Source organism: Girardinichthys multiradiatus, chromosome 1 (genome assembly GCF_021462225.1).
Source record: "Girardinichthys multiradiatus isolate DD_20200921_A chromosome 1, DD_fGirMul_XY1, whole genome shotgun sequence".
Lineage (NCBI taxonomy): Eukaryota > Metazoa > Chordata > Actinopteri > Cyprinodontiformes > Goodeidae > Girardinichthys > Girardinichthys multiradiatus.
Window position 1 is genome coordinate 49,091,641 of NC_061794.1, and position 20,835 is coordinate 49,112,475.

The following is a 20,835-nucleotide window of genomic DNA, read 5'->3' on the forward strand; positions in this document are numbered from 1 at the left end:
GAACAGAGATGATGGAGTTGATCAGGGAGGACATGAGGCTACAGAGAATGGACAGACTGTTTTCCATCTTAGAAAGAATGGTACTGAAATAAGATGCTATATAAGAAATAATATTAAGTTTTGTTCAGATTGTTTCTTAAAGTTTTAAGGTGTTCTAATAAATTTCTAAATTATTTTTGTCACCAATGTATTTTATTTCCATTTGATCTAACAATACATCAACTTCATTTAAATTTCTAAACACAGTTTATTTTGAAAATTACAAATAACATTTTAAATAGAATGTGGAAAAAAACAACATTCAAACAGATCAAGATTATAAGACAAAAGGTATAAAATAAAACTATGTACAAGTATTTATAATGGAGACAGCAGGATCAACCTGAGTGACCAGTTCCTGGAAAAACCTCTTCAACAGAACAAAGAGGCAGATGTCTTTCTGAACAGAAAGTCTCTGACGATGTGACTAAATCTTTCACAAGGTCAGAGACTTGGATGGATGCTGCAACTGAGACCTTTGGTTAGTCTTTTTGGATGGTGAGTGAAGCATCACACAGGTGGTCTACAGATGTTTGTGATGTCTCTCTCCACTGTCCACGTCATCGTCCATCAAGTGGGTTTAAAGGACTGGCTGAATTGATGGCTGCCACATCACTAAGAGGTAATCGGAATATGCAGAATTAGAAGATGGTGCTCACAAAATATTACAATTAGTTATACCCCTCAAACATTAATCACATCTATAATATTATACTTGGCTGCATACAGTAAAAAGGAACACTTAACCAACACAATAAAACTCCATATAAATCAAACTTCTGTGAAATCAAACTGTCCACTTAGGAAGCAACACTGATTGACAATTAATTTAACATCTTGTTGTTCAAATGGAAAAGACAACAGGAGGAAATATTTGGTGATTATCAAGACACTCAATAAAGGAGTGGTTCTGAAGGTGGGGACCACAGACCACTTCTCAGTACCGATGCTTTCTGGCTGATGTTTTGGTCACTTTTGAATGTTGGTGGTGCTTTCACACTCGTGGTAGCATGAGACGGACTCTACAACCCACACAAGTGGCTCAGGTGGTGCAGCTCATCCAGGATGGCACATCAATGTGAGCTGTGGCAAGAAGGTTTGCTGTGTCTATCAGCGTAGTGTCCAGAACCTGGAGGCGCTACCAGGAGACAGGCCAGTACACCAGGAGACGTGGAGGAGGCCGTAGGAGGGCAACAACCCAGCAGCAGGACCACTACCTCCACCTTTGTACAAGGAGGAACAGGAGGAGCACTGCCAGAACCCTGCAGAATGACCTCCAGCATGCAGTGGGGCGGTTCGCAGCCGAGTGTGAAGCGGCTGGGATGAAGATCAGCTCCTCCAAGTCCGAGGCCATGGTTCTCAACCGAAAAAGGGTGGCTTGTCCTCTTCAGGTTGGAGGGGAGTTCCTGCCTCAAGTGGAGGAGTTCAAGTATCTCGGGGTCTTGTTCAGGAGTGAGGGAAGAATGGAGCGGGAGATCGACAGACGGATCGGTGCAGCTGCTGCAGTAATAGTGGCACTGTGTCGGTCCGTTGTGGTGAAGAGAGAGCTGATCCGAAAAGCAAAGCTCTCAATTTACTGGTCGGTCTACATTCCTACCCTCATCTATGGCCATGAACTTTGGGTCATGACCGAAAGAACGAGATCCCGGATACAAGCGGCTGAAATGAGCTTCCTCCGTAGGGTGGCCGGGCACTCCCTTAGAGATAGGGTGAGGAGCTCGGCCATCCAGGAGCCAGTTGAGGTGGCTCGGGCATCTATACCGGATGTCTCCTGGATGCCTTCCTTGGGAGGTGTTCCAGGCACGTCCCTCCGGAAGGAGGCCCAGGGGACGGCCCAGGACACGCTGGAGGGACTATGTCTCTCGGCTGGCCTGGGAACGCCTTGGGCTCCCCCTGGAGGAGCTGGAGGAGGTGTCTGGAGAGAGGGACGTCTGGGCGTCTCTGCTGAGTCTGCTGCCCCCGCGACCCGGTCCCGGATAAGCGGAAGACGACGAGTGCGAGTACAAGTACGAGAAAGATAGGAGTTATTGAAACTGGACAGAAACTGACTGTAAAGAATGTTGTTATTGTACCTCCAAGCCACGATGGCTGAGTTTTTAACTCCAGTAAAAAGGTGGTGGTTCTCACCCCTGAGCTTCATAAACTGACCCGTCTGCTGCTTTGTACCTAAACAAGAAAAAAAAAGCCATCTTGCTTAATATTAGTGTAAAAAAAGTATTTTTTTTTATTTTACATTTGTCTTAATTTGCAGAACATATTAAAATATTTCTATGCAAATGCCTAAAACAAGCTCTTTCAAACTTTTCACTTCTTTGCTGAGATTTGCTTGCATTTGAAAGTGTATTTCTCTTCAGCTGTACCTGGAATCATGAATTATAATGCTAGCTGAATTATAAATATACTTTTAAAAACACATATAGCACATTTCTTCATCAAAAATGAATATTTAAAAGCTTATTTATTCTCAATCACAATCTTCAGCGATACGGTAAGATTACATAAAATCGTCCATTTATTCAGGTTAACTTTAATATCACCTGTAATATTAAATCGACTTACATGAACAAATGACACAATACATGAAAATAATACTAACATAAACTGTTAGAAATCACTTGTGTTTAACGTTCACTGTGATGACTGGCAGCAGGAGCTCAGTACCGATAGTCCGGTCAGATCTCTACCGGGTCTAGCTCGCTCCACCGCCAGTAGGTCTGGCGAGGCAAGCCGGCAGTTACTACGGTGGGAGCGGAAAACTCCGAACACGTCGGAGCACGTTTGAAATTAAGCGAAGTCTTGATGAATCAAGTAGATATTTCACGTCTACATAGTTATATTCCCGCACTAAAAACATTGTAAAAGTTCATTTGTGTCACAGAAAGTGTAATTTTTCACAGTTTACTCACAGGTTTTGCCACTATGGTCCGCCATGGCTGCCCCTGTTTGACCAAAACGCTTCGACCTGCAATGAATCATGGGAAAAGATGGACCGCGAAGGATAATCACAAGTCATCCTTCAAATCGGGCAAAAGAAGGACACATTTGTCGGCAGCATCTGACAGACCTAACGCGCCGCGCTGTGATGTAATCGGCCTACAAGTACGAACTTGGAAGGATCCAACCCCTGAATTGGGACACACCCTCGGCCTGCACATGGATCCTCCTTCTTCCTGTATATTGACCAATAGGAGAGGAGCTGGAGAGAAGAAGGCAGCCCTCCTCATTTGCATAATGAAGCAGAAATGCATACGGTAAAGGAAAAAGAGTGACGAGGAAATGTAAAAAGAACAAAGGCATGTGTAAGGAAAAGGAAAAACAAAACATTTATATTTCTGCTTTTATTTTTAATTTTGTCAGGATCGGTCCTCCATACACTTAACATGGTGACCAAACAAAACATAAAACCTGTCTTTCATTAACCATTAAAATGAATGAGAAAACCACAGCCTTTTTCATTTTTAGAATCGTTGTTTTTCTAATTACATTTTAAAACAAACAAATACAAAAACAAATAAAAAAAACGCCAAATTTTTCGTTTTTTCCGTATTATTTTGAAACGGAAAAACCAAAGAACGAACCATACACGAATTTATTAAAGCAAAATAAAGCCATTTCTGTTTTTTCTTTAATTCATACGAATCAGAAATCCAAACTGACAAGCTTTTCAGAATTTGATTTCATTTCCAAAAATAGAATAATGAATGAACACAGAAGTACACGTAGCGAAACACGGTTATACTGATCATTTCTCGTTGTTTAGCGGTAATTGGGTACATGAAGAGAATTTAGTTTCTGTCCTGAACAGCTCCTTACCAGTAGGTGGCGCACATTCACCATCAGGTAGTTTGCCAACCACCAAAAACAGAAAAGAACAACAGGTGTTTCCGGTGTGCAGTGATACGGTAGCAACATGCTAACAGTTCCAACGAGAAGGTTCGTGTTAAAGCGGTGAAATAATCTTCAGACAGAGAATCCGAGGATCACAGCTGGATCACAGCTGGACTCTGAGACCACCGCAGCTGGAAACTGGCTTCCTTTTTGTTCTTTAACAGAAAACGGTAGAATCAGAGTATGGTTCCTCCTGCTGGTGCTGACAGTGTGGATCAGAAGGTTCTCCAGTATGAGGTCTTCATTAACGACGTCCTGAGGAGAGACCTGCGGTAAGTGACACTCGTTCAAAAGTACTGTCAGACCTAGACATGATGGTCTTCAGACAGAGACATGATGGTCTTCAGACAGAGACATGATGGTCTTCAGACAGAGACATGATGGTCTTCAGTCAGAGACATGATGGTCTTCAGACAGAGACATGATGGTCTTCAGACAGAGACATGATGGTCTTCAGACAGAGACATGATGGTCTTCAGTCAGAGACATGATGGTCTACAGACAGAGACATGATGGTCTTCAGACAGAGACATGATGGTCTTCAGACAGAGACATGATGGTCTTCAGACAGAGACATGATGGTCTTCAGTCAGAGACATGATGGTCTTCAGACAGAGACATGATGGTCTTCAGACAGAGACATGATGGTCTTCAGACAGAGACATGATGGTCTTCAGACAGAGACCTGATGGTCTTCAGACAGAGACATGATGGTCTTCAGACAGAGACATGATGGTCTTCAGACAGAGACATGATGGTCTTCAGACAGAGACATGATGGTCTTCAGTCAGAGACATGATGATGGTCTTCAGACAGAGACATGATGGTCTTCAGACAGAGACATGATGGTCTTCAGACAGAGACCTGATGGTCTTCAGACAGAGACATGATGGTCTTCAGACAGAGACATGATGGTCTTCAGACAGAGACATGATGGTCTTCAGACAGAGACATGATGGTCTTCAGACAGAGACATGATGGTCTTCAGACAGAGACATGATGGTCTTCAGTCAGAGACATGATGGTCTTCAGACAGAGACATGATGGTCTTCAGACAGAGACATGATGGTCTTCAGACAGAGACATGATGGTCTTCAGACAGAGACATGATGATGGTCTTCAGACAGAGACATGACGGTCTTCAGTCAGAGACATGATGATCTTCAGACAGAGACATGATGATGGTCTTCAGACAGAGACATGATGGTCTTCAGTCAGAGACATGATGGTCTTCAGTCAGAGACATGATGGTCTTCAGTCAGAGACATGATGGTCTTCAAACAGAGACCTGATGATCTTCAGTCAGAGACATGATGATGGTCTTCAGACAGAGACATGATGGTCTTCAGTCAGAGACATGATGGTCTTCAGTCAGAGACATGATGGTCTTCAGTCAGAGACATGATGATGGTCTTCAGTCAGAGACATGATGATGGTCTTCAGACAGAGACATGATGGTCTTCAGTCAGAGACATGATGGTCTTCAGTCAGAGACATGATGGTCTTCAGACAGAGACATGATGGTCTTCAGACAGAGACATGATGGTCTTCAGTCAGAGACATGATGGTCTTCAGACAGAGACATGATGGTCTTCAGACAGAGACATGATGGTCTTCAGACAGAGACATGATGATGGTCTTCAGACAGAGACATGATGGTCTTCAGACAGAGACATGATGGTCTTCAGACAGAGACATGATGGTCTTCAGACAGAGACATGATGGTCTTCAGACAGAGACATGATGGTCTTCAGTCAGAGACATGATGGTCTTCAGACAGAGACATGATGGTCTTCAGACAGAGACATGATGGTCTTCAGACAGAGACATGATGGTCTTCAGACAGAGACATGATGGTCTTCAGACAGAGACATGATGGTCTTCAGACAGAGACATGATGATGGTCTTCAGACAGAGACATGACGGTCTTCAGTCAGAGACATGATGATCTTCAGACAGAGACATGATGATGGTCTTCAGACAGAGACATGATGGTCTTCAGTCAGAGACATGATGGTCTTCAGTCAGAGACATGATGGTCTTCAGTCAGAGACATGATGGTCTTCAAACAGAGACCTGATGATCTTCAGTCAGAGACATGATGATGGTCTTCAGACAGAGACATGATGGTCTTCAGTCAGAGACATGATGGTCTTCAGTCAGAGACATGATGGTCTTCAGTCAGAGACATGATGATGGTCTTCAGTCAGAGACATGATGGTCTTCAGTCAGAGACCTGATGGTCTTCAGTCAGAGACATGATGGTCTTCAGACAGAGACATGATGATCTTCAGTCAGAGACATGATGATGGTCTTCAGACAGAGACATGATGGTCTTCAGTCAGAGACATGATGGTCTTCAGTCAGAGACATGATGGTCTTCAGTCAGAAACATGATGGTCTTCAGACAGAGACCTGATGGTCTTCAGTCAGAGACATGATGGTCTTCAGACAGAGACATGATGGTCTTCAGACAGAGACATGATGATCTTCAGTCAGAGACATGATGATGGTCTTCAGACAGAGACATGATGGTCTTCAGACAGAGACATGATAATCTTCAGTCAGAGACATGATGATGGTCTTCAGACAGAGACATGATGGTCTTCAGTCAGAGACATGATGATCTTCAGTCAGAGACATGATGGTCTTCAGTCAGAGACTTAATGGTCTTCAGTCAGAGACATGATGATCTTCAGTCAGAGACATGATGGTCTTCAGTCAGAGACATGATGGTCTTCACTCAGAAACATGATGGTCTTCAGTCAGAGACATGATGGTCTTCAGACAGAGACCTGATGGTCTTCAGTCAGAGACATGATGATGGTCTTCAGTCAGAGACATGATGATCTTCAGTCAGAGACATGATGATGGTCTTCAGACAGAGACATGATGGTCTTCAGTCAGAGACATGATGGTCTTCAGTCAGAGACATGATGGTCTTCAGTCAGAAACATGATGATCTTCAGTCAGAGACATGATGATCTTCAGTCAGAGACATGATGATGGTCTTCAGACAGAGACATGATGGTCTTCAGTCAGAGACATGATGATCTTCAGTCAGAGACATGATGGTCTTCAGTCAGAGACTTAATGGTCTTCAGTCAGAGACATGATGATCTTCAGTCAGAGACATGATGGTCTTCAGTCAGAGACATGATGGTCTTCACTCAGAAACATGATGGTCTTCAGTCAGAGACATGATGGTCTTCAGACAGAGACCTGATGGTCTTCAGTCAGAGACATGATGATGGTCTTCAGTCAGAGACATGATGATCTTCAGTCAGAGACATGATGATGGTCTTCAGACAGAGACATGATGGTCTTCAGTCAGAGACATGATGGTCTTCAGTCAGAGACATGATGGTCTTCAGTCAGAAACATGATGGTCTTCAGACAGAGACCTGATGGTCTTCAGTCAGAGACATGATGGTCTTCAGACAGAGACATGATGGTCTTCAGACAGAGACATGATGATCTTCAGTCAGAGACATGATGATGGTCTTCAGACAGAGACATGATGGTCTTCAGACAGAGACATGATGATCTTCAGTCAGAGACATGATGATGGTCTTCAGACAGAGACATGATGGTCTTCAGACAGAGACATGATGATCTTCAGTCAGAGACATGATGATCTTCAGACAGAGACATGATGATCTTCAGTCAGAGACTTAATGGTCTTCAGTCAGAGACATGATGATCTTCAGTCAGAGACATGATGATCTTCAGACAGAGACGTGATGGTCTTCAGTCAGAGACATGATGGTCTTCAGTCAGAGACGTGATGGTCTTCAGTCAGAGACATGATGGTCTTCAGTCAGAGACATGATGGTCTTCAGTCAGAGACATGATGGTCTTCAGACAGAGACCTGATGGTCTTCAGTCAGAGACATGATGGTCTTCAGACAGAGACATGATGGTCTTCAGTCAGAGACATGATGGTCTTCAGTCAGAGACATTATGGTCTTCAGACAGAGACCTGATGGTCTTCAGTCAGAGACATGATGGTCTTCAGTCAGAGACATGATGGTCTTCAGACAGAGACATGATGGTCTTCAGACAGAGACATGATGATCTTCAGTCAGAGACATGATGATGGTCTTCAGACAGAGACATGATGGTCTTCAGTCAGAGACATGATGGTCTTCAGTCAGAGACATGATGGTCTTCAGACAGAGTCATGATGGTCTTCAGTCAGAGACATGATGGTCTTCAGTCAGAGACATGATGGTCTTCAGACAGAGACATGATGATGGTCTTCAGTCAGAGACATGATGATGGTCTTCAGTCAGAGACATGATGGTCTTCAGTCAGAGACATGATGGTCTTCAGACAGAGACATGATGGTCTTCAGACAGAGACATGATGGTCTTCAGTCAGAGACATGATGGTCTTCAGTCAGAGACATGATGGTCTTCAGACAGAGACATGATGATGGTCTTCAGTCAGAGACTTGTTGGTCTACAGACAGATAAATGATGATGGTCTTCAGTCAGAGACATGATGGTCTTCAGTCAGAGACATGATGGTCTTCAGACAGAGACATGATGGTCTTCAGACAGAGACATGATGGTCTTCAGTCAGAGACATGATGGTCTTCAGTCAGAGACATGATGGTCTTCAGACAGAGACATGATGGTCTACAGACAGAGACATGATGGTCTACAGACAGAGACATGATGGTCTTCAGTCAGAGACATGATGATGGTCTTCAGACAGAGACATGATGGTCTTCAGTCAGAGACATGATGGTCTTCAGTCAGAGACATGATGGTCTTCAGTCAGAGACATGATGGTCTTCAGTCAGAGACATGATGGTCTTCAGACAGAGACATGATGGTCTTCAGTCAGAGACATGATGGTCTTCAGACAGAGACATGATGGTCTTCAGTCAGAGACATGACGATGGTCTTCAGACAGAGACATGATGGTCTTCAGACAGAGACATGATGATGGTCTTCAGTCAGAGACATGATGGTCTTCAGTCAGAGACATGATGGTCTTCAGACAAAGACATGATGGTCTTCAGACAGAGACATGATGGTCTTCGAACAGAGACATGATGGTCTTCAGACAGAGACATGATGGTCTTCAGACAGAGACATGATGGTCTTCAGTCAGAAACATGATGGTCTTCAGACAGAGACATGATGATGGTCTTCAGTCGGAGACATGATGGTCTTCAGACAGAGACATGATGGTCTTCAGTCAGAAACATGATGGTCTTCAGACAGAGACATGATGATGGTCTTCAGTCGGAGACATGATGGTCTTCAGACAGAGACTTGTTGGTCTACAGACAGATAAATGATGATGGTCTTCAGACAGAGACATGATGATGGTCTTCAGTCAGAGACATGATGGTCTTCAGACAGAGACATGATGATGGTCTTCAGTCGGAGACTTGATGGTCTTCAGACAGAGACTTGTTGCTCTACAGACAGATAAATGATGATGGTCTTAAGACAGAGACATGATGATGGTCTTCAGACAGAGACATGATGGTCTTCAGACAGAGACATGATGATGGTCTTCAGTCGGAGACTTGTTGCTCTACAGACAGATAAATGATGATGGTCTTCAGACATAATCTCTAATGAAACTATCTGCTGGTGTTTGGCAGGAAGGTGTTGGAGCAGAGGGATCAGGTCTATGAGAAGATCTCTCAGTACCTGCAGCTGAAGAACACCATCCAGAGTCTGCAGGTACCAACACTGTGATACACAGACTCTTTGTCTGGAAAGATGCATCACTCTGTCACAGTTTTCCTTTCACTCTGTTTTAAAAAGTCACTTCACACAAAGTAATCCTCAATTTCTTCAGCTGCTTGGTCAGCAGGAGGCGCTGTGGGCAAAATGTCTTATAGGTGCATTTTACAGAGCAGTGGTCAATCAATCCTGGAGAAGAAGACAGATAGCATCTTTCAGGAATAGATTCCTACTGTTGGGATTATCCATTCGAGGTTTATACCAAGAAGATAAAATGAATGAAACAGAAGCCTGCCTGAGGCGACTTCTTGTTTTGCAGTTTCCAGTTTTCAGTCGTTTTCTTTAGAAAAACACAAAAACGTCTCACTGCTGAGCAGCTCCGGACATTAAAAAGACTGTTTTTACTCTGGAATGTATAATTGCATATCTTTACTTTTAGGCCCTTTATTGATTTATTTCCACATTTATTTTAATGTTGGGAATTAAATTCCAGACTTTCAGAAACTTTAAATTACTAGAGTTAAAAACTGCGTGCAGTTTTTATTATTTTTTGGCACTAGTGGCCTTTATTTATTTAGACAGGAAAGAGGGGGAGACATTTGGCAAATGTCGCCGGGTCCGGGACTCGAACCCGAGACTGCTGCTTCGAGGACTGTAGCCTCTGCATATGGTCGCGTGCTTAACCCCTACACCATCAGCGCCACGCCCAACAGCGTGCACTTTTAAGTACGATTTAGCAGAAATTTGAGTTTTGTTTTTCAGGTTTGATGAACATTTCCACACTTTTTACATGTATCATTATTTATTCATTTTATTTTATAATAAAAGATTTCTAACTTAAATAATTACATTTTTTAGTTTAGCTTTTTTTCTTCTTTAAATTTTGTTTATAGCTCTTCATGTTTATATGAAATCTATTCATCATAGAATAGGAGTAGTTATCTTTACTTAAATAAAATAAATAAATAAAATCAGAGCTGTCATGGCTTTAGTGATGTCACAGTGATGTCACTGTGTGTTCCTGCAGGAGGCGGGCTCCCAGCAGCTGAAGGCCGACGTGGACCTCGGCTGTAACTTCTACGTTCAGGCACAAGTGTAAGTTCCTGCCTCCATGTACAGCGTACACATGATCCGGCTGGGATGGACCAGACTGCGGTGACACCAGTACCCTGGGTCATGGCGTCTTGAACAATGTAGATGTGGTTGCCGACCCTTGGTCCTGGTTCTGATTTGTTCTTCTCTTCTTCTCAGCGACGACTCATCCAGGATCTTTGTGGCTGTCGGATTTGGGTTCTTTGTTGAGATGAACCTTGATGAGGCTCTGCGATTCATCGACAGGAAGACGACTCAGCTAACAGCGTAGGTTCATCATCACCGTGACAACAAGGACAGAGGAACCTGGAAATATGCTCAGAATATTCTAGAAAACTCCCATGTTAAAATTCATTCATTCATCTTCTATACCACTTATTCCATAGTGGGTCACGGGGGAGCTGGTGCTGATCTCCAGCAGTCTAGGGCAAGAGGTGGACTGTCTAAGGAACATTACAGAGCGTTCCTTAGGAAAGTTCTGTAATGTTCCTTAGAGCCAGGTGGCTGGATACGTCTGCTGCTGAACCTACTCTTTAACTTGTCCAGTGGACATGGTGATAGGTGATGAGTTGATTCAGTCTATTGGCATCTTTTGCCTTGACGCTTTGATGCTGTGATACCTTGATACCTTCACCCAGGCCACTGCAGCAAAGAAAATGGTAGTCGCCACAACAGACTGATTCAATTCAATTCAAAAATACTTTATTAATCCCAAAGGTAAATTAAATGTTGTTGTAGCTCATATTATGAAGGTTTCTTCAAAGAGTCGTTGTAGATGCTGATGGCTGTGGGCAGGAAGGATCTCCTGTAGCGCTCCGTCTTACAGCAGATCTGAAGAAGCCTCTGACTGAAGACACTGTTGTTGTAGGACAGTCTCATGAAGAGGATGCTCAGGGTTCTCCATAATGTTCTTCATTTTATGAAGAATCCTTCTTTCCACAATGATCTCCAGAGGTTCCAGAGGAGTCCCCAGAACAGAACCAGCCTTCTTTATCAGCTTGTTGAGCTTTTTTAAGTCCCTGGTTCTGATGCTGCTTCCCCAGCAGATGATGGCAGAAGAGATCATACTCTCCACAACAGACTTATAGAAGATCTGCAGCATCTTGCTGCAAACACCAAAGGACCTAAGCTTCCTCAAGAAGTACAGTCTGCTCTGTCCCTTCTTGTAGATGGCTTCACAGTTGCATCTCCACTCTAGTCTGTTGTCCAGGTGAACACCGAGGTATTTATACTCCTCCACCACCTCCACTTCTTCTCCCATGATAGAAATAGTTTTTGACTTATTCCTGTTTCTCTTCAAATCTACAATCATCTCCTTTGTTTTAGTCACGTTCAAAATGAGATCATTGTTTCCACACCATGCCACAAAGTGGTCCACCACCTTCCTGTACTCAGCTTCTTGTCCATCTCTGATCCACCCCACGACAGCAGAATCATCTGAGTATTTCTGCAGATGACAGGAGTCTGTCTTGTCCTGGAAGTCTGAGGTGTACAGAGTGAAAAGGAATGGTGAGAGTACAGTCCCCTGTGGTGCTCCTGTGCTGCTGACTACCTGGTTAGACTCACAACCCTTCAGTCTCACAAACTGTGGTCTGTTTGTCAGGTAGTCTTTGATCCAGGAGATTGTTGAGGTCTCCACCTGAGTCTTCTGGAGTTTCTGACAAAGCAAATCAGGTTGGATTGTATTAAATGTTCTGGAGAAATCAAAGAACATGATCCTCACAGTGCTGCTGGCTTTGTCCAGATGACAGTGGGTTTGTTGAAGCAGGTGCATGATGGCATCTTCAACTCCAACTCCACAGAGATAAGCTAACTGAAGGAGGTCCTGATAGTTTGTTTGCTTACTCAGGTGGACCAACAGGAGTCTCTCTAGGACCTTCATTATGTGGGATGTTAGGGCAACAGGTCTATAGTCATTGAGGACTGATGGGTGAGTTTTCTTTGGTACCGGAACAAGACAGGAGGTCTTCCACAACACCGGTACCTTCTTCTGGGCCAGGCTAAGGTTGAAGAGGTGCTGCAGAATCCCACAGAGCTGCTCTGCACAGACCTTCAGGACTCTAGGGCTGACATGATCTGGACCTGCAGCCTTATTAAGATTCAGTCTCTCCAGTTGCATCTTCACTTGACTTCTTGAGACACACAGGTAGAAGGGGGAAGCAAAGGAAGCATCAGCATCTTCTGATATGGTTGAAGGCAAACATGTAGAAGCAGAAGGTTCTAGGACTGAGGTGTTCTTACTTTTGAACATTTTAAAAATAAGCACAATATATTTTCCTCTTTTTGCTGTAGATGTCAGAAATCATGTCAGATTTTTTTAAATGCTACTTCTAGATTTTCTGGTTCCTTACACAAAGTATCATAAATATAACATTTCAAATATTTTACAATAATGGTGCAAGTTAAATAAAAAAAAATGTGTTGCATTTTTCAGGAATTAGTAACTGAATGGACTCTATGTACTCTATAGAGGCTGGGGACTCACGGTTGGACTCTTTCATTACCCAGTCTGAAGACACCGAGATGGTTAAAAAGCTCCGGGCACTCCTTTAGAGATAGGGTGAGGAGCTCAGAGTAGAGCTGCTGCTCCTCCACATCGAGAGGAGCCAGTTGAGGTGGCTCTGGCATCTATACCAGATGCCTCCTGGACGCCTTCCTCGGGAGGTGTTCCAGGCACGTCCCACCTGGAGGAGGCCCAGGACACGCTGGAGGGACTATGTCTCTCGGCTGGCCTGGGAACGCCTCGGGTTCCCCCTGGAGGAACTGGAGGAGGTGTCTGGAGAGAGGGACGTCTGGGCGTCTCTGCTGAGTCTGCTGCCCCCGCGACCCAGTCCTGGATGAAGCGGAAGACAACGAGTACGAGTAGTTACTGAATGTCCAACTAAATGTAAATTTCACAGATTTCCGTTCTTGTCGGCTGCTTGTGGTGCTCTTTAGTTGCAGATGGAGTTCTGTTGGGTTACCTTGACGTTAGTACTATCCATTCTTACAAATGAGAGATGCTAGTCATGCTAACTCTGTGTCTGTTGTTTTGCAGCTTCACTGAGCAGCTCACCCAAGACTCCGCCAAAATAAAAGCCCATATCCGCATGGTGCTGGAGGTCAGTTTCTCCAGAACCCATAACCGACATTAGATCAATTCCTGCCCGGTTCTGATTACAGTCAGTTCAACTTTTAGAGGAACCACTCTCAGGAGAACCATTGTGTGTGTGCAGTTCCTCATCTCTGTGCAGATGTGGCATCTGATTGGCTCCTCTCTGCTTCTTCTTCTTCGTCTTCTTCTCCTCAGGGTCTGCGGGAGCTGCAGGGGCTGAGTGACCTCCCTGAGAGCCAGAGAAGAGATGTTTTCTAAGCTTTCCACATGAGGAACATTTGCAGAGGTTTCTGCAGGACATTTAATAAACATCTGCTGCTGCTGCTCAGGTCCAATCTGAGGAGGAGGAAGTATTCCCATCTCTGGACACTGAGTGGAACCAACTTTTCCCCAGATCTGGAAAGAACCCATGTTGCCACATGTGACATCCACTTCCTGTTGTTGCTGCTCTTGGAGACATTCCTCCATGTTACGGAGACTTTTCAAAATAAAGTTTACTGGAAGGTGTTTTTTCCTCCTCAATGCAGTTTACTGTTCAACTTCTGTGTTCCAGTAAATCAGCTGAAATATGTGAACATCCTGGACTCTCATCCTTTTCCTAATTTTCTTTTAGTTTTTGTTGTTTTCTGTTTGTTTATTTTTTGTGTTTTTATTGAACATTTAATAAACAATGTCACATATTGGTTTTGGTTGATTTGTTTTCCCTCAGATTGAATTCAGATCTGTTCGAAAAAGTTCTTCCTTTGTTAATCAATAAAAATCTTTTATGAGGCCATTTGTGATCATTTACAAAAAGTTCAGTTTATTTAATACTGACAACGAATGTCATTGTTTACAACACAAATATCTAGTTTATATCCAGAAACATACAATTAGCACAGATTTATACAGTGTCTTGCAAAAATATTCACCCTAGACTTTTTATCTCGTTGCATTCTAACCTATAATTTAAATATTTTTAACTCTTATGTGGTTGATCTGCACAAAATAGTCGAAGTTAGTGAAAAATATATAAAAAGAAGAAAAAGCTGATATTGGCAGGTCCATATGTATTAAAAGTTCTGCTGCAACCAGTTACCTTGTAAAGTCCCCTAAGTATTGAAACAAAGTCCACCTGTGTGCATTCTAAGAGTCACATGATCTGTCAGTATAAACACACCTTCTCTGAAAGGCCCCAGAGGCTGCAGCTCCACCAAGCAGGAGGCATCACACTATGAAGACCAAGGAGCTCTCCTAACAAGTCAGGGACAAAGTTGTTGAGAAGGACCAAGTCATGGTGGGGTTATAAAAAACAGCCAGATCTTTGAAGTTCCTCTGCAGCTCCATCATCTTCAGATGGGAAGCACATGAAACCACAACAAACCTGCCAAGAGAGGGTCGTCCACCAGAACTCTCAGGCTGGGCATTAATCAGAGAAGCAGGTAAACCTGGGGGAGCTGCAGAGTTACACAGCAGAAACTGGAGTATCTGTCCAGAGGACCACAAGAAGCCTCCATAGAGCTGGGCTTTATGGAAGAGTGGCCAGAAAAAAGCTATTTGTCATGTTCTGAGTTTGCCAATAGGCATGTGGGCACTTCCCTAGATGTATGGAGGAAGGAGCTCTGGTCATATGGGACTAAAATTCAACTTTCAGTCACCAAGGACATCACCATGTCTGGTGTGTAACAGATTGGATGACTGATTGGTGTGTTAAGAGTTTTGGGGTCCTCAGACTTGATACAGCGCTATATGAGAGCAGGCCATTTACCATCTGGTACAAACCCAACACATCCCATTGTTGGGACCCCAGCCATAAGTTACAACATGAAGGCCAGTAAGAACTTTTCTGGAACTTTCAAAATAAATCGCATTAACCTACTTCCAGCACAGCCAGAAACAGGGAATAACAGCAGTCTTCGTGTGACGTCACTGTCCCAATAAAAACCCCGCTTTTGCAACAGTTTGACCTCTTCCACGCAGATCCCCAGAGGAACTGGACGGATGGACACAGTGGCTAATGCCTCTTTGCTGGCAAATAGACATAACTTTTCAAACTGGATCCAAGAGTGTCATACGATCACATGATCATATGCAACAAGTTATGTAGGAATGAACTGCTGTTTGTGTATCCGGTATTCATTCATGAACAAGGTAATTAAGGTAGTGATGTCAAAATGAGGTTTTTTGAAGCATAGAATCATTTTGAACCATTGTTTCATAAAGTGGTTCACTACCCGAAGCTACATTCAGTTCCCTTGGGTGACATCTAGTGGCAGTAGTGATTGTTGCACCAAATGGATCCCCGCGAATGTGATGCACCTCTTGTGTAAATAATAGGACTTATGTATGTATATATGCGTGTTGTACATATGTGTTTTTAGTAACCTATTAAAAGATTCTGAGTAATTAACTCATGAAAAAATAATAATTTAAAAACAATGTGAACTGTAGGGGGTTACAGATGAAAAATAGCCATTAGGCTAATTCTGGCTTCGTAAACTTGAATTGTCATTTGTTTTATGAAATTCCACTGTCCCATTTTAAATAAATAACTAAAAAAAATAAAAGAAGTGAGCATTTTTGATGTGTCATTCATATCCATCCAGGACTTATACAGGTCTAGGGTCAGGAAAAGAGCTGCAAAAATCTCTGCAGACCCCACACACCCTGCACATAAACTGTTCAGAGTTTTACCTTCAGGTGGCGCTACAGAGACAGTGTCACACTGGACAGAGGCTGGTGTGACCAGGAACTGTTTGGATGGGTGGTCTAGGTTTGGATACAGAGAAAGGCTGGGAGTCCTTCACTACGAAGTCCACAAGAGCTTCATTAAGCTCTTACTTCCTAGATCCTAAAAACAATAACGAAAGAAAATAATTATGACAAGTAACAGTAATATTCCCACACTTGGGAACATTTCCTAGATGGTTGCTCCATGACAGAATAATCCACCAAAACTCCGAATATCCAAACCGAGATCTGTTCGTAACGTATAATACTGTAGAACAGGGATGTGAACCAGAACTTGATCCATCTTAAAGACACCAGATGTTTGAAACTCCGCCAGTCAACTCGAAGCAGTCAGCTGACTCGGTCTGAATGAAGCAGTGAAGTGGTTCACACGTCATCGGTGACGTCACATGAAGCAAGCTCCGCCCCACTGCTTCACCATAACAACCCTGTTGAGTTTGAAGGCTCGGTGTTAGAGGTAGGGTTAAAAAAGTTACATGATCAATATCTGATTTTTTAAAATTTAAATAGTGATCTCGTTTTTGAATTAAGTTCACAAAACCTTGGTGTCGTTTGGTGAGCGGTCAAAAAAGCTTGTGACTTGGAGGGAAGAGCGTGCACGTCCTGAGCGGGTTTAAAACGTTATCTGGTGAGTAATTCATTTATTTTAAAGTTGGTTTTGGCATAATCTGGATTGTGAGTGGATCAAGATGGCTAGTTGTAGTGGGGGGCTTTCAGAAGATGAAAATATGGATATAGGATGATCTATGGTAGAAAATAGAAGAGGGGGGGGAAGATAAAGTTAAAAGGGGACTAAATGTTGGTAAAAAAGCTCTTGATGAGGAAGAGTTGAAATAAGAAAGAAAATAATGATGGAAAACTTTAAAATTATATTAAAGTTTAAGGTTGGACAGGATATGGTTGGAATAAGTCCTATCAGTTTGTCAAATGGATTAAAGAAAGTTGTTGGAGATGTAGAGTTAGTTAAAGTCTTAAGGGATGGAAGCATACTTATCATTTGTAAAAATGCTGAACAAAATAATACGGCCCTAAAAATACAAATGGTATGTAAAAGAGAAGTGCTGGAAAGAAAGAGGAGTAAAAGTAATATCAGGGATTCCTGTTGGAGAAAACTTGGAGGAGCTAAAGAAAATAATAAAACACAGGGATCAAACGATTACAGGCTTTCAGGAGTGGGGAGAAAATGGACAGAACATCTGTACTACTGGATTTCAAAGATAAAGTTCTGCCTGATAAGGTGATGATTGGTTATATGAGCTTTAATGTAAGAGCTTATATTCCACCACCTCTCAGATGTTATAAATGTTCAAAATATGGACATATTGCGAACGTTTGTAAAGGGAAACAGACATGTGGTAAATGTGGAGGTGAACATCCTTAGTGGAAATAATCCAGTTAAATGTTGTAACTGTGGAGGAAGTCATACTGCAGCATATGCAGGGTGCACGGTAAGAAAAGAAGCAGCTGAAATTCAAAAAGTTAAAACTGATAAGAGAATCACTTTGCTGAAGCAGTGAAAGAGGTAAAAAATAGTGATAATGATCCAAAAGCAAATTTTGAAAGGAAAAGAGGGGAAGACAATAATCAGTGTAATATTACATTGGAAAAATTGATTCCTTTTCTTGCATATATCATAAATTGCTCAGAACAAGCAAGAACTAAAACTGAGAAAATAAAAATCATTGTAAAGGCAGCTACAAAGTTTTTTAATGTCAAAGATTTATCATGGGAAAAAAATTCATGATGAATTCTAATATTATTAGAATTGTATAATAAGGTGTGGGACGAAGTTTTAATTTGTTCAGATTCAAGTAGTGCATTAATAAGTATTCTAAAGTTAAATTCAGATTCAAGGCAAGATATTATATTGGATATGATTAACTCAATTTTTAGGATTAAAAATGATGGTTCTCATGTTAAACTAGTTTGGATTCCTGCCCACATTGGTGTGGTAGGAAATGAGTTGGCTGATAGTTTTGCTAAGAGTGCAGCAAAAAAGGATATGGTTGATTTAAATATTAAAATAAGTAAAAATGAGGCAAAGAATATTATTAAAATGTATAAGAAATGGCAAGAACAGTGGGATAGAGGAGGCAATGCTAGATTTTATTACAGCATCCAAAAAAAGTTGGGGAATTTAGGAAATGTAATAGAAGTAAAAAAGAAGAAGATATTATATCTAGAATAAGGTTTGGACATACTGGATTAAACAGTACTCTTAAAATAATTAATAAACATAATACAGGTTGTTGTAATTATTGTGGAAAATTAGAAACAGTGCAACATATTTTTTTAGAATGTAATAAGTATGGCTTCCTGGACCTCCCTTTCCACCGCCACTCGAGACAAAGACAACCTGACGGTTTCAGGAAGGATAAGCTCCTCTTCACCCGCAGACTGAGATTCTTCAGGCTCTTGAATCCGGGATAGGGCGTCAGGTTTGCCATTTTTACTCCCTGGTCTGTAAGATAGGGAGAAATTAAAACGACCAAAAAACAAAGCCCCCCTAGCCTGTCTGGGGTTTAGCCGTTTTGCTGATTTCAGGTACTCCATGTTCTTATGGTCAGTCCACACCATAAACGGCTCCTTAGTCCCCTCCAGCCAATGTCTCCACTCTGTCAACGCCAACTTAACAGCCAATAACTCTTTGTTTCCCACGTCGTAAACCCGCTCAGCCTGTGACAGAGTCCTTGAAAAGAAGGCACATGGGTGAACACGATCATCCTCACCTCTTTGGCTTAATACAGCTCCGACCCCAGTGCTTGAGGCATCCACCTCCACGGTAAACTGTCTCTCTGGGTCAGGAGACCGTAACACTGGAGCTGATGTGAAGAGTTCCTTTAACCTATTGAAGGCCTTCTCTGCATCCTTATTCCACACAAATTTCACCTTGGAAGAGGTAAGAGCATTTAGGGGAGTAGCAACCAGGCTGTAATTTCTAATAAACCTCCTATAGAAGTTTGCGAAGCCCAGAAATCTTTGAAGCTGCTTGCGATCAGTTGGAACAGGCCATTCTAATACGGCCTTAACTTTGGAGGGGTCGACAAGCACTTGATCTGGAGAAATGATGAAGCCTAAAAAGGAAGTGGTAGTTACGTGGAACTCACATTTCTCTGCCTTGACGAACAACTGGTTTTGGAGAAGATGCAGGAGAACAGCTCTGACATGTTTTCTGTGGGTTCCCAGATCTTGAGAATAAATCAGTATGTCATCAAGATAAACAAATACGAATTGACCCACCATGTCTCTTAGAACGTCATTGACCAATGACTGAAAAACTGCAGGAGCGTTAGTAAGTCCAAATGGCATGACTGTTGGATGGGTGCAAAAACTTGTTATCACTCATGTAAAAACCTTGGGTTGCAAGGCACCTGCACTATGCCTTCCTCCCTGTGTGTGTGAGATCATTGTTATCTCTGTGTGAACCAGCCTCCTTTCTTTCTCACACACACACACACACCCTGTCTGAACTGTCTGTTGAACTGTGCATATAAATAAAGAGATAGGGTGTCAAAAACTTTGTAGTTTCACTGCAAAGTGGGCTACCCTTGTCACAAGTAACTCTGACTGTATCGTTCTTACCTCTGAGTTGACTAAATAATACCTAACATTTATTGGTCCTTCGTAGCCGGATTAATTCAATAACCTTATTTCTCTTTGCTTTAACAGTGACTCTGGGATCCGTGGGGGAAGCCTGACGTCGAGCGAAGCACCGCTGCACAGCCTCCATTAGCCGGAGTGGCTGAAAGTCCCGGTGTGTGTGAATTCACACCTGGCCAGTGGGTTATTGCCTTCCTCTGCGCGGGGTGACCCTCACAGGGTCCAGAGAGTCACCAAGAAGTCAACTCCGAGGTGAGACAGTTTTAAAATACAGTTCATAGGAAAAGTACTTAAAAGTCGTTGGTAGTGCGTCGCCGGTAAGGACGCTGCATTAGGATGGTTTTATTCCACCGTGAAAGGGATAGTGACAAATTAAGGTAGGGCCCCGCCAAGAAGGGGGCCAAATAAAACGACTAAGGGTTATTCCCCTGCGAGGGAATAGAATAAGCGCTATAAAAGTAAAAAGAACGGAGTAAATTGAGCTCATAAAATAACACCAAGTTAACTTAGAAAAATTACAAGGTACCTGAAACTAACTGTGTGACTGTGTTGTATGTGTATGGAGGACTAAGCATTTTAATAGAATCATAGCAGGATTCTGCTAGTCCTGTGTTTTCTTTTGCCCAGATTAAAACTACGTACTGGTGACTTTGGAGATTCAGGTCGGATTTCATTCCAGAA

The 20,835-nt window shown here is 42.6% G+C and overlaps 1 protein-coding gene across 1 annotated transcript; it reads left to right on the top strand.

Moving 5' to 3' along the window:
• The first annotated feature begins 3,753 nt into the window (after positions 1-3,753).
• On the top strand, positions 3,754-14,595 carry uxt (ubiquitously-expressed, prefoldin-like chaperone). The gene is made up of 6 exons (XM_047366142.1): positions 3,754-4,199; positions 9,554-9,635; positions 10,666-10,733; positions 10,890-10,997; positions 13,768-13,831; positions 14,020-14,595. Exons 1-6 carry the CDS (start codon positions 4,111-4,113, stop codon positions 14,080-14,082), a joined length of 474 nt encoding a protein of 157 aa, XP_047222098.1. The 5' UTR covers positions 3,754-4,110; the 3' UTR covers positions 14,083-14,595.
• Positions 14,596-20,835: the final 6,240 nt, after the last annotated feature.